The 13,068-nt window shown below is 39.5% G+C and overlaps 1 protein-coding gene across 1 annotated transcript in view; it reads left to right on the plus strand.

Annotated features, from left to right (window-relative positions):
- The first annotated feature begins 334 nt into the window (after nt 1–334).
- Nucleotides 335–13,068, plus strand: part of WIF1 (WNT inhibitory factor 1) — an 86,697-nt gene continuing 73,963 nt past the window's right edge. The window contains exons 1-2 of the mRNA XM_060165548.1: nt 335–569; nt 1,068–1,207. Of these exons, the coding sequence (XP_060021531.1) occupies nt 422–569; nt 1,068–1,207 (288 nt within the window). The 5' untranslated portion in view covers nt 335–421. The remainder of the gene's footprint in view (nt 570–1,067; nt 1,208–13,068) is intronic.

The raw sequence follows: 13,068 nt of genomic DNA on the forward strand, positions 1-13,068 counted from the left end.
CCGTGCGTCTCCCCAGCGCCGCCCAGTGGCGGCCGACTGGGCCGAGTGCCTCCTCTTTCGCACCGCACTTGCGCTGGCCCTTCCCGCTCTTCCTCTCCCGCTGTATTTAACCCTCTGACTGTTGGCCTCGCTCGGCGGGCTGGCATCTCCTGCTTTGCCAGTCTTGCGTCTCTGCTCTCCCCTGTTCCTCCTGCGCCCCCGCCCCCGCCCCCGGTCTTGCCCCGCTCTCGCCGGTTCTTCCACTCCCTTCTCTTCCTCCTCGCGCTCACCCGGGCTCACTCGCATCAGAGCCGAGAGGCTACACGCCCAGCTGACTACGCGGGAACGGCTCCGGTTGAGAGACAGCTTAACGGCTGCAGGTTGGGTAGGTGCGGCAGGAGTTTCAGCTGCGAGAGCCACCAGCCAGGAGGTCCGGAGTAGTATGGCCCGGAGAGGCGCCTTCCCTGCCGCCGCGCTCCGATTCTGGAGCATCCTCCCGTGCCTGCTGGTGCTGCGGGCGGAGGTCGGGCAGCCGCCGGAGGAAAGCCTGTACCTGTGGATCGATGCTCACCAGGCGAGAGTGCTCATAGGTAAGGTTTCGCGCCTAACACGGGAGCTTCTGCTTCTTCCCCTGCCTGGGTCTTCACTCTCTGTCCAGCTTTTCCATTAAAGGAGGAGAGATGCATACATTTAGTATGTTTTCAAAGCTTAATTTCCAAGGAAGATTGGTCTCTCCCTTTTAATTAGCTATTTTCCATCTAAAAGCGTATAAACTTCTCTCTCAAGAAACCTAAGCTGATCTAGTGTTCTGATCATGCTGTTGCTAGTTTCTACAATCCTGCGTTTTTAGGTGGACCCAGCATTTGCTAGCACCAGTTAACTCCACGTCCACTCCTTTTCCCCGAAAGCATGCGTCTTTGGCATCATTCTTATCACCCACAGGAATATCAGTTGGTACGAAGGCAGGTGCCTTGTGAAAAGAAATGACCCATTACTAATTCTTTGGTGTTCTTTTTGCGTGCAAGTTCTCATTTGGATGCTTTTAAGTCCAGCTAGTTTGATAGTTTTATTTGTTTTTTTAAAACCAGGATTTGAAGAAGATATCTTGATTGTTTCAGAGGGGAAAATGGCCCCTTTTACACATGATTTCAGAAGAGCACAACAGAGAATGCCAGCCATTCCTGTCAATATCCATTCCATGAATTTCACCTGGCAAGCTGAAGGGCAGGTGAGTTATGTTAACCAGAAAGGTTGAAGAAAATTACCCTTTAATATTTACAGCACCTGATGGCAGGTAGAAATAATACTATATAGTGTGTAGTCGGCTACATTTTTTACCATTTTAAGAGTGATTTTTATGTAATTTCCCAAAGCATATGAAGAGTTAACTCCCATTTATTTAAACATGTCACATAAATTAAAGATTCCCAAAAGAAAGGGGTAGGCAAAGTGCCTAAGATCACTATTTTGATAAGTCTCAATGTCTTCAGGCTGCTGGAAATATGACCTCAAATACCAACATTACTTTTTTTTCTGTGTTCACTGACATTGAAATTTAGCATAATATTTAAGAGTTTTTTCTGTAGTATATACCAACCACCTGTGACATTGTTTACAACAATGTCATTGTTTAGAACAATGTCACAGGTGGTTGGTATATACTACAGAAAAAACAAATTTTAAAGTCGATAAGTATTTTTGACATTGTGCCTTTGAAAAAAATTGGTATGTTGAGTGTTATTCACTGGAATGATGTGAACACTATATATTTCTGGCAAGAATTCACAGACTCAGAAAGTATCATATAAGAATGTTTGTAACATATTGCAAGCTACTGTTTTTTAAATACTTTCATATGGAAAAAGAAAACCACTATATTTTTATGAAGTGTTCCTTTTATTTCTTAGCACATTAGCATCTTTTGTATGTTACCTTTTGTAGAGGTTCAGTATTACATAAATGACCTAATTTGGGAAGGAAAGGGAGAATAAACATTATGTGAGTTTAGTTTCTTTTGTGCAGTTGGAGAATTTACTCTAGAGGACAAATGGTAAGTAAATTCTTTTGCTCGTTAGTTGGTAAAGTGTATCTACTTAGGAAAATCATTGTAGTTATAATTAAAGTCACATTTTCAGGTCTTTTTATTCTAAAACTGTTTAAATGGATATCTTCATAAAGAATGTGATCCAGAAAACACTTTATAAAAAGTAGCTATTTTGAATTGAGACACCACTAGTGTTCCCTCTAATTACCTGTTGTAGTATGGGCGTGACCATTTTAGCTGCCTTTTTTCCTTCACGTCTGTTCTCTCATTTTTCCTTTCTAAAACAGATCAAATCTAGACCCTTCAACACTTCCATTGTCATAAAGGAATAGATGTTCTGGATCCACCAAAGTTCCTAACAGGAAGGTCATCTATTCTAATACCCCCATTCTGCAGATAAGTTCACTGAGGCTCCTGTTGCTCTATAGGGAGAGTATTCCTCTTTTTTTTTTTTTTTCTACAGTTTCCTCTTCATAGATACTTTATGGACAACTAATTTTGAAATATTATGAAATCAGTAATAAATCAGTGAATGACCTTTTATTATCGCCTTTTCTTTTTCACCTGAATCTATTGTGTTTGACCACTTGTCAGCTGGGATCAATATTTTTAAAGAGAACATTTTCTTTACTTCTAAAGAAAATGGATTTGTAAGAACCATTAGAAGGTAGTTTGACTTGCACCCCTCCTTAGCTTAAAGGGTTCAGTAACTGCACTTGAAGTAGAAAATGTCAGTAGCTCCAATAAATTGATCAATTTATTTATTTTTCCTCTGAGTTTGTCTTCTGAAGAATGAAATTTGAAGCAAAGACTTAAGTTCCATGCTCTCTCCCCTTTGCAAACGTTGGCATATTGTTGAGTACAAAATGGATTGCATATCAAACAATCTCAGGACTATTTCTTGTAGGGGATTAGAGAAGATGGTAGAACTGGCATGGAGATGAAGCTTCTAGAATCTTTCCCTCTCTTGTTTAGGTGTTGATTACCCATGTGGATTATGCAGGCCAATATTAGCACCTCAGTTATCTTACTCTCTATGTCCAGTCTGCTCCAGATAGGTTACCACAGGTAACTGTGTGAAATCTGGTATGTTTTTTTTGGAGCAGTGTGGCGTACTGGGAAGGGGGAAAGGATCTACACAATGCCAAACAGCAAGATGTTTTAAAATATTATTTAAATTTGACTAATGCCAATAAAGTTCTGTGATTCCAGCACCATAATTTTTGAAATGCATGGAAATTTTGAATATGGGAAAAATGACTTCAATGTCAATTAGGTATTTTGAAAGGCATCTTTGGCTAAAGCCAAACCACGTCAAAATATCTACATGGAAAATGAAAAGTTCATTCCATTATCTAGTTATTTCATTCAAAAGAATATCAAACATTTAGGGATTTCAACACAAGCAAAATACATAGCTGATTAATGAAATTTTAAACTTAATATTTAAGTGTTTTGGAAACATGTGGGAAAAGTTAAAATAACTTTAGGATTAAGATCTAGCAGAGGCAGTAGGTGTTATCTACTTCCAATAAAGTATTGTCCAGTAACCCAAGGGGTTCTTGGAGCCATTTAAAATAACTTTCATGTTCTACTTCAAACAAATGCAAATAAAAAGTACAGTGAGAATTATTTCCTCACATCACATTGGTCAAGTTTTTTAAAAGTGTTTTTAGTATGTGGAGAATTATGCATACTTATTTGTAGCTGATGCGTATGTTAGCCTTTCTGCAGGGCAATTTGACTTTGATGGCAAAAGGCTTGACATAGATCCCTTGACTAGGAAATTTTACTTCCAGAGATTCCTCCTAAGGAAATAATCATGGATATGAATAAAGTTTTTGGTGCAAGCCTGTTCCTGGTCATGCTATTTATAAAAGTGAAAAACGGCAGAACCTAGAGGTCTGTGATAGTGGCAAGAAGCATTAATAAGAATATTCTAGACATCCACTCAATGCTAAGGAAGGATGTTCATGACAAATTAAGTCAGTCGTCTATAACAGTATATTCTGTTTGGTTCCATTACAAAATATGTGGGGAGACATAGGAAAACATGTCTGATAAAAGTCTAATCCTCCAAGGTGTTCACATTAGTTATATCTACATGTATTATGTTTTGGTTTTTTCCACAGTGAATGTGTATTGGTTTGTAATTTTAAAAATTATTTTACATTAAACACATGTAAAAAGTTGTACTTTAGAGTTTAAAATTGTACGATGTTCTGTATTGTAAATAGTTTATTTCATTTATTATCCAGTATCATTTATCCACTACATATCACTCACAAAATGGTAAAAGAATTTGATTTCATGGCTGATTGTAACCTATGTAGCCCAAATTTGCTAATGTTTACCTTATTCTTACCTACCAGTTTCTTATGAAATCTTCAAAAATCTGCTTTGCAAAGCTTTCCTGCCTGAAATCCAATTCCCTGGCCTCTTCCTCTTGCTGTAATCCTCATTTTCCATGGACAACCCCGTCTCCTCTTTATCTCCCAAAATCTGCTTTGCAAAGCTTTCCTGCCTGAAATCCGATTCCTTGGCCTCTTCCTCTCCCTGTAATCCTCATTTTCCATGGAAAACCCTGTCTCTACTTTATCTGCAATTTAAAATATTCATTTTCTGACATGCTCCTTCTCAAGGCTTTTTTTTTGGCTGCACTGGGTCTTCGATGTGGCGTGTGGATTCTTCTTTGTTGTGGCGTGCGGGCTTCTCTAGGTGTGGCACATCTCAAGCCCTTTAGATTAGAGAAGAATTTCTACTACAGAGGCTGAGGCTTAAAGGATTTTTGGTAATTAAAGTGAAAATACTCTTTATTACTGTACATAACTTAACAATAGTTGATATTTTTCAATGAGGCATTCCTTATTCTAATTTTCCCCTAAATTTGAGACAAACAACAAGGACCTACTGTATAGCACAGGGAACTATATTCAATATCTTGTAGTAACCTATAATGGAAAAGAATCTGAAAAAGAATCTATATATCTGAACCACTTTGCTGTACACCTAAAACTAACACTATATTGTTTTTTTTAAGTGTGCACTACAGTATTTTATTTTTTTAAACAGCTTTATTGGAGTATAATTGCTTTACAATGGTGTGTTAGTTTCTGCTTTATAACAAAGTGAATCAGCTATACATATACATACCTCCCCATATCTCCTCTCTTGCATCCTCCCACCCTCCGTATCCCACCCCTCTAGGTGGTCACAAAGCACTGAGCTGATCTCCCTGTGCTTGTGGCTGCTTCCCACTAGCTATCTACTTTACATTTGGTAGTGTATATATGTCCATGCGACTCTCACTTCATCCCAGCTTTCCCTTCCCCCTCCCCATGTCCTCAAGTCCGTTCTCTATGTCTGCGTCTTTATTCCTGTCCTGCTCCAGTTTCCTCAGAACCATTTTCTTTTTAAGATTCCATATATATGTGTTAGCATATGACATTTGTTTTTCTCTTTCAGACTTACTTCACTATGTATGACAGACCTTAGGTCCATCCACCTCACCTCATTACAAATAACTCAGTTTCGTTTCTTTTTATAGCTGAGTAATATTCATTGTATATATGTGCCACATCTTCTTTATCCATTCGTCTGTCGATGGACAGTTAGGTTGTTTTTATGTCCTGGCTATTGTAAACAGAGCTGCAATGAACATTGTGGTACATGACTCTTTTTGAATTATGGTTTTCTCAGGGTAAAGGCCCAGTAGTGGGATTGCTGGGTCATATGGTAGTTCTATTTTTAGTTTTTAAGGAATCTCCATACTGTTCTCCATAGTGGCTGTATCAATTGACATTCCCACCAACAGTGCAAGAGGGTTCCCTGTTCTCCACACCCAATCCAGCATTTATTGTTTGTAGATTTTTTGATGATGGCCATTCTGACCGGTGTGAGGTGATCCCTCATTGTAGTTTTGATTTGCATTTCTCTAATGATTAGTGATGTTGAGCGTCCTTTCATGTGTTTGTTGGCAATCTGTATATCTTCTTTGCAGAAATGTCTATTTAGGTCTTCAGCACATTTTTTGATTGGGTTGTTGGTTTTTTTGATATTGAGCTGCATGAGCTGCTTATAAATTTTGGAGATTAATCCTTTGTCAGTTGCTTCATTTGCAAATATTTTCTCCCATTCTGAAGGTTGTTTTTTCGTCTCATTTATGGTTTCGTTTGCTGTGCAAAAGCTTTTAAGTTACATTAGGTCCCATTTGTTTATTTTTGTTTTTATTTCCATTTCTCTAGAAGGTGGGTCAAAAAGGATCTTGCTGTGGTTTATGTCAGAATGTTCTGCCTATGTTTTCCTCTAAGAGTTTTAAAGTGTCTGGCCTTATATTTAGGTCTTTAATGCATTTTGAGTTTATTTTTGTGTATGGTGTTAGGGAGTGTTCTAATTTCATTCTTTTACAGGTAGCTGTCCAGTTTTCCCAGCACCACTTATTGAAGAGGCTCTCTTTTCTCCATTGTATATTCTTGCCTCCTTTATCAAAGATAAGGTGATCATATGTGCATGGGTTTATCTCTGGCCTTTCTATCCTGTTCCATTGACCTATATTTCTGTTTCTGTGCCTGTACCATACTGTCTTGATTACTGTAGCTTTGTGGTATACTGTGAAGTCTGGGAGCCTGATTCCTCCAGCTCTGTTTTTCTTGTCAAGTTTGCTTTGGCTATTCAGGATCTTTTGTGTTTGCATACAAATTGTGCAATTTTTTGTTCTAGTTCTGTGAAATATGCCAGTGGTAGTTTGATAGGGATTGCATTGAATTTGTAGATTGCTTTGGGTAGTAGAGTCATTTTCACAATGTTGATTCTTCCAATGCAAGAACATGGTACATCTCTCCATCTGTTTGTATCATCTTTAATTTCTTTCATCAGTGTCTTACAGTCTTCTGCACGCAGGTCTTTTGTCTCCCTAGGTAGGTTTATTCCTAGATATTTTATTCTTTTTGTTGCAGTGGTAAATGGGAATGTTTCCTTAATTTCTCTTTCAGATTTTTCATCATCAGTGTATAGGAATGCCAGAGATTTCTGTGCATTAATTTAGTATCCTGCTACTTTACCAAATTCATTGATTAGATCTAGTAGTTTTCCGGTAGAATCTTTAGGATTCTCTATGTATAGTACCTGTCATCTGCAAACAGTGACAGCTTTGCTTCTTCTTTTCTGATTTGGATTCCTTTTATTTCTTTTTTTCTCTGATTGCTGTGACTAAAACTTCCAAAACTTTGTTGAATAGTAGTGGTGAGAATGGGCACCTTGTCTTGTTCCTGATCTTAGTAGAAATGGTTTCATTTTTTTTCATCATTAAGAACAATGTTGGCTGTGGGATTGTCATACATGGCCTTTATTATGTTGAGGTAAGTTCCCTCTTTACCTACGTTCTGGAGGATTTTTATCATAAATGGGTATTAAATTTTGTTGAAAGCTGTTTCTGCATCTATTGAGGTGATCATATTGTTTTTATCCATGTTTGTTAATATGGTGTATCACGTTGATTGATTTGCGTATATTGAAGAATCCTTGCATTCCTGGGATAAAGCCCACTTGATCATGGTTTATGATCCTTGTAATGTGCTGTTGGATTCTGTTTGTGAGTATTTTGTTGAGGATTTTTGCATCTCTGTTCATCAGTGATATTGCCCTGTGGTGTTCTTTCTTTGTGACATCTTTGTCTGGTTTTTGTATCAGGGTGATGGTGGCCTCATAGATTGAGTTTGGGAGTGTTCCTCTCTCTGCTATATTTTGGAAGAGTTTGAGAAGGATAGGTGTTACCTCTTCTCCAAGTGTTTGATAGAATTCGCCTGTGAAGCCATCTGGTCCTGGGCTTTTGTTTGTTGGAAGATTTTTAATCACATTCTCAATTTCAGTGCTTATGATTGGTCTGTTTATATTTTCTATTTCTTCCTGGTTCAGTCTCAGAAGGTTGTGCTTTTCTAAGAATTTTTCCATTTCTTCCAGGTTGTCCATTTTATTGGCATATAGTTGCTTGTAGTAATCTCCCATGATCCTTTGTATTTCTGCAGTGTCAGTTGTTACTTCTCCTTTTTCATTTCTAATTCTATTGATTTGAGTCTTCTCCCTTTTTTTCTTGGTGAGTCTGGCTAATGGTTTATCAATTTTGTTTATCTTCTCAAAGAACCAGCTTTTAATGTTATTGATCTGTGCTATCATTTGCTTCATTTCTTTTACATTTATTTCTGATCTGATCTTTATGATTTCTTTCCTACTGCTAACTTTGGGGGTATTTTTTGTTCTTCTTTCTCTGATTGCTTTAGGTGTAACGTTAGGTTGTTTATTTGAGATGTTTCTTGTTTCTTGAGGTAGGATTGTATTGCTATAAACGTCCCTCTTACAACTGCTTTTGCTGCTTCCCATAGGTTTGGGGTCATCGTGTTTTCATTGTCATTTGTTTGTAGGTATTTTTTGATTTCCTCAGTGATCTCTTGGTTATTTAGTAGTGTATTGTTTAGCCTCCATGTGTTTGAATTTTTGACAGATTTTTTCCAGGAATTGATGTCTAGTCTCAGGGCGTTGTGGTAGGAAAAGATACTTGATACGATTTCAATTTTCTTAAATATACCAAGGCTTGATTTGTGACCCAAGATATGATCTATCTTGGAGAATGCTGCATGAGTGCTTGAGAAGAAAGTGTATTATATTGTTTTTGGATGGAATGTCCTATAAATATCAATTAAGTCCATCTTGTTTAATGTATCATTTAAAGCTTGTGTTTCCTTATTTATTTTCATTTTGGATGATCTGTCCATTGGTGAAAGTGGGGTGTTAAAATCCCCTACTATGATTGTGTTACTGTCAATTACCCATTTTATGGCTGTTAGCATTTGCCTTATGTATTGAGGTGCTCCTATGTTGGGTCGTAAATATTTACAGTTGTTATATCTTCTTGGATTGATCCCTTGATCATTATGTAGTGTCCTTCTTTGTCTCTTGTAATAGTCTTTATTTTAAAGTCTATTTTGTCTGATATGAGAATTGCTATTCCAGCTTTCTTTTGATTTCCATTTGCATGGAGTATCTTTTTCCATCCCCTCACTTTCAGCCTGTATGTGTCCCTAGGTCTGACGTGGGTCTCTTGCGGACATGATGTATACAGGCCTTGTTTTTGTATCCATTCAGCCAGTCTGTGTCTTTTGGTTGGAGCATTTAATCCATTTACATTTAAGGTAATTATCGATATATACATTCCTATTACCATTTTCTTAATTGTTTTGGGTTTGTTATTGTAGGTCTTTTCCTTCTTTTGTGTTTCCTGCCTCGAGAAGTTCCTTTAGCATTTTTGTAAAGCTGGTTTGGTAGTGCTGAATTCTCTTAGCTTTTGCTTGTCTGTAAAGGTTTTAATTTCTCCGTCAAATCTGAATGAGACTCTTGCTGGGTAGAGTAATCTTGGTTGTAGGTTTTTCCCTGTCATCACTTTAAATATGTTCTGCCACTCCCTTCTGGCTTGCAGAGTTTCTGCCGAAAGATCAGCTGGTAACCTTATGGGGGATTCCCTTGTATGTTATTTGTTGTTTATCCCTTGCTGCTTTATTTTTTCTTTGTGTTTAATTTTTGATAGTTTGATTAATATGTGTCTTGGCCAGGTTCTCCTTGGATTTATCCTGTATGGGACTCTCTGTGCTTCCTGGACTTGATTAACTATTTCCTTTCCCATATTAGGAAAGATTTCAACTATAAGCTCTTCAAATATTTCCTCAGTCCCTTTCTTTTTCTCTTCTTCTGGGACCCCTATAATTTGAATGTTGGTGCATTTAATGTTGTCCCAGAAGTCTCTGAGACTGTCCTCAATTCTCTTCATTCTTTTTTCTTTATTCTGCTCTGCAGTAGTTATTTCCACTATTTTATCTTCCAGGTCACTTATCCGTTCTTCTGCCTTAGTTATTCTGCTATTGATTCCTTCTAGAGAATTTTAAATTTCATTTATTGTGTTGTTCATCATTGTTTGATCTTTAGTTCTTCTAGGTCCTTGTTACATGTTTCTTGTATTTTCTCCATTCTATTTCCAAGATTTTGGATCATCTATCATTACTCTGAATTCTTTTTCAGGTAGACTGCCTATTTCCTCTTCATTTGTTAGGTGTGGTGGGTTTTCGCCTTGCTCCTTCATCTGCTTTGTGTTTCTCTGTCTTCTCATTTTGCTTACCGTACTGTGTTTGGGGTCTCCTTTTTGCCGGCTGCAGGTTCATAGTTTCCGTTTTATTTGGTGTCTTCCCCCAGTGGCTTACGTTGGTTCAGTGGGTTGTGTAGGCTTCCTGGTGGAGGGGACTGGTGCCTGTGTTCTGGTGGATGGGGCTGGATCTTGTCATTCTGGTGGGCAGGACCACATCTGGTGGTGTGTTTTGGGGTGTCTGTGACCTTATTATGATTTTAGGCAGCCTCTCTGCTAATGGGTGGGGTTGTGTTCCTGTCTTGCTAATTGCTTGGCATAGATTGTCCAGCACTTTAGCTTGCTGGTTGTTGAGTGGAGCTGGGTCTTGGTGTTGAGATGGAGATCTCTGGGAGATTTTCGCCGTTTGATATTACGTGGAGCTGGGAGGTCTCTTGTGGACCAGTGTCCTGAACTCGGCTCTCCCACCTCAGAGGCACAGGCCTGACACCCGGCCAGAGCACCAAGACCCAGTCAGCCACACAGCTCAGAAGAAAAGGGAGAAAAAAAGAAAATAAATAAAGTTATTAAAATTAAAAAAAATTAAAAAGTAATAAAAAAAGAAAGAAGAGAGCAGTCAAACCAACAAAAAATCCACCAATGATAACAAGTGCTAAAAATTATACTAAAAGAAAAAAAAAAAAAAACGACAGAACCCTAGGCCAAATGGTAAAATCAAAGCCTATACAGACACAATCACACAAAGAAACATACACATAGACACTCACAAAAAGAGAAAAGGAAAATAATAATATATATATCTATATTAAAAAAAAAAAGGAGAGCAACCAAATCAATAAACTAATCTACCAATGATAATAAAGTCTAAATACTAAACTAAGATAAACATAACACCAGAAACAAATTAGATGCAGAAAGCAAACCCCAAGGCTACTGTTGCTCCCAAAGTCTACTGCCTCAATGTTGGGCTGATTCGTTGTCTGTTCAGGTATTCCACAGATGCAGGGTACATCAAGTTGATTGTGGAGCTTTAATCCGCTGCTCCTGAGGCTGCTGGGAGAGATTTCCCTTTCTCTTCTTTGTTCGCACAGTTCCTGAGGTTCAGCTTTGGATTTGGCCCCGCCTCTGCGTGTAGGTCACCTGAGGGCGTCTGTTCTTCGCTCAGACAGGAAGGGGTTAAAGGAGCAGCTGATTCAGGGGCTCTGGCTCACTCAGGCCGGGGGGAGGGAGGGGTACGGACGCGGGGCGAGCCTGCAGCCCCAGAGGCCGGCATGACGTTGCACCAGCCTGAGGCAAGCCGTGTGTTCTCCCGGGGAAGTTGTCCCTGGATCCCGGGGCCCTGGCAGTAGCGGGCTGCACAGGCTCCCTTAGCGTCTCATGCCCGTATCTGGGGTCCGTGCTGATAGCTGCGGCTCGTGCCCGTCTCTGGAGCTCCTTTAGGTGGTGCTCTGAATCCCCTCTCCTCGCACAGTGGTCTCTGAAACAATGGTCTCTTGCCTCTTCGGCAGCTCCAGACTTTTTCCCAGACTCCCTCCCGGCTAGCCGTGGCGCACTAGCCCCTTAAGGCTGTGTGCATGCCGCCAACCCCAGTCCTCTCCCTGCGCTCCGACCAAAGCCGGAGCCTCAGCTCCCAGCCCCCGCCCATCGTGGCGGGTGAGCAGACAAGCCTCTCGGGCTGCTGAGTGCCTGTCGGCACCGATCCTCTGTGCGGGAATCTCTCCGCTTTGCCCTACGCACCCCTGTTGCTGCGCTCTCTTCCGTGACTCTGAAGCTTCCCCCCTCCACCCCGCCGCAGTCTCCACCCGAGAAGGGGCCTCCTAGTGTGTGGAAACCTTTCCTCCACGGCTCCCTCCCACTGGTGCAGGTCCCGTCCCTATTCTTTGTCTCTGTTTTTCCTTTTTTCTTTTGCCCTACCCAGGTACGTGGGGAGTTTCTTGCCTTTGGGGAAGTCTGAGGTCTTCTGCCAGCATTCAGTAGGTGTTCTGTAGGAGTTGTTCCACGTGCAGATGTATTTCTGATGTATCTGTGGGGAGGAAGGTGATCTCCACATCCTACTCCTCCACCATGTTGAAGGTCTCCCCACAATATTGTAAATACACTACACTTCACATTTTTAAAAAAGCTGAATTTGGGTGCTACTGACTGGAATCATTCACAAAGACACAACTATCCAGGCAAAGTTCTCAGGCTTTCCTTATACTTGATTTTGTATTATTATTGTTGTTATTTCTTTTTTTTTTTAACATCTGTATTGGAGTATAATTGCTTTACAATGGTTGTTCTTGTTATTTCTGGCACTTTTCAATAATTCAAGAAGTTGTCTTTAATTGATAGGTAGCTAGTAAAGTTTATGAACACATTTAAATTAACCTTACATGTTGGAAAATATTTCACTTTCTACACTGTATCTTCAGTATTTCTAATATTTTCTATTTTCAGTGATCACACATCGAACAAAGGAGCACGTTTCTGCAGTTTAACCCGATAAAGTCAATTGTCCACAGTATACATGTGTGTATCTGTATCCAAATTCAGTTTTAAAATGAGGAAAGTACCACTGGAGAAAAGAAAAGTTAGAAACAGGCCATTTTGCCGAACTCTGACTCACAGTTTTGCTAATTTTTAAAAAAAAATAGAATCACTCTACTGGCATGTACGTGTAAGATCAACTGGATAATCTAGTTTCGTCATTCAAATACCCCTAAAGCTCCAGATAGCTTGTTTTTGCAACGTTGTGTTTGATATGATGTAACACTGGCCCCCTTAAACTAGCTGCAGTTTGAGGTCTCAAATTTCCCCTTGGACTGGTTGAGTTAAGGAGACCTGTATTGAAATGGTTTTTTCCTTCCTTTCTCCCCTTGACAAAAATCAAAGAAAAACAATTGAGAGTGAATTTTCATTCAAGTACTTCCTCTCCGTC

Source organism: Lagenorhynchus albirostris, chromosome 11 (genome assembly GCF_949774975.1).
Source record: "Lagenorhynchus albirostris chromosome 11, mLagAlb1.1, whole genome shotgun sequence".
Classification (NCBI taxonomy): Eukaryota; Metazoa; Chordata; class Mammalia; order Artiodactyla; family Delphinidae; genus Lagenorhynchus; species Lagenorhynchus albirostris.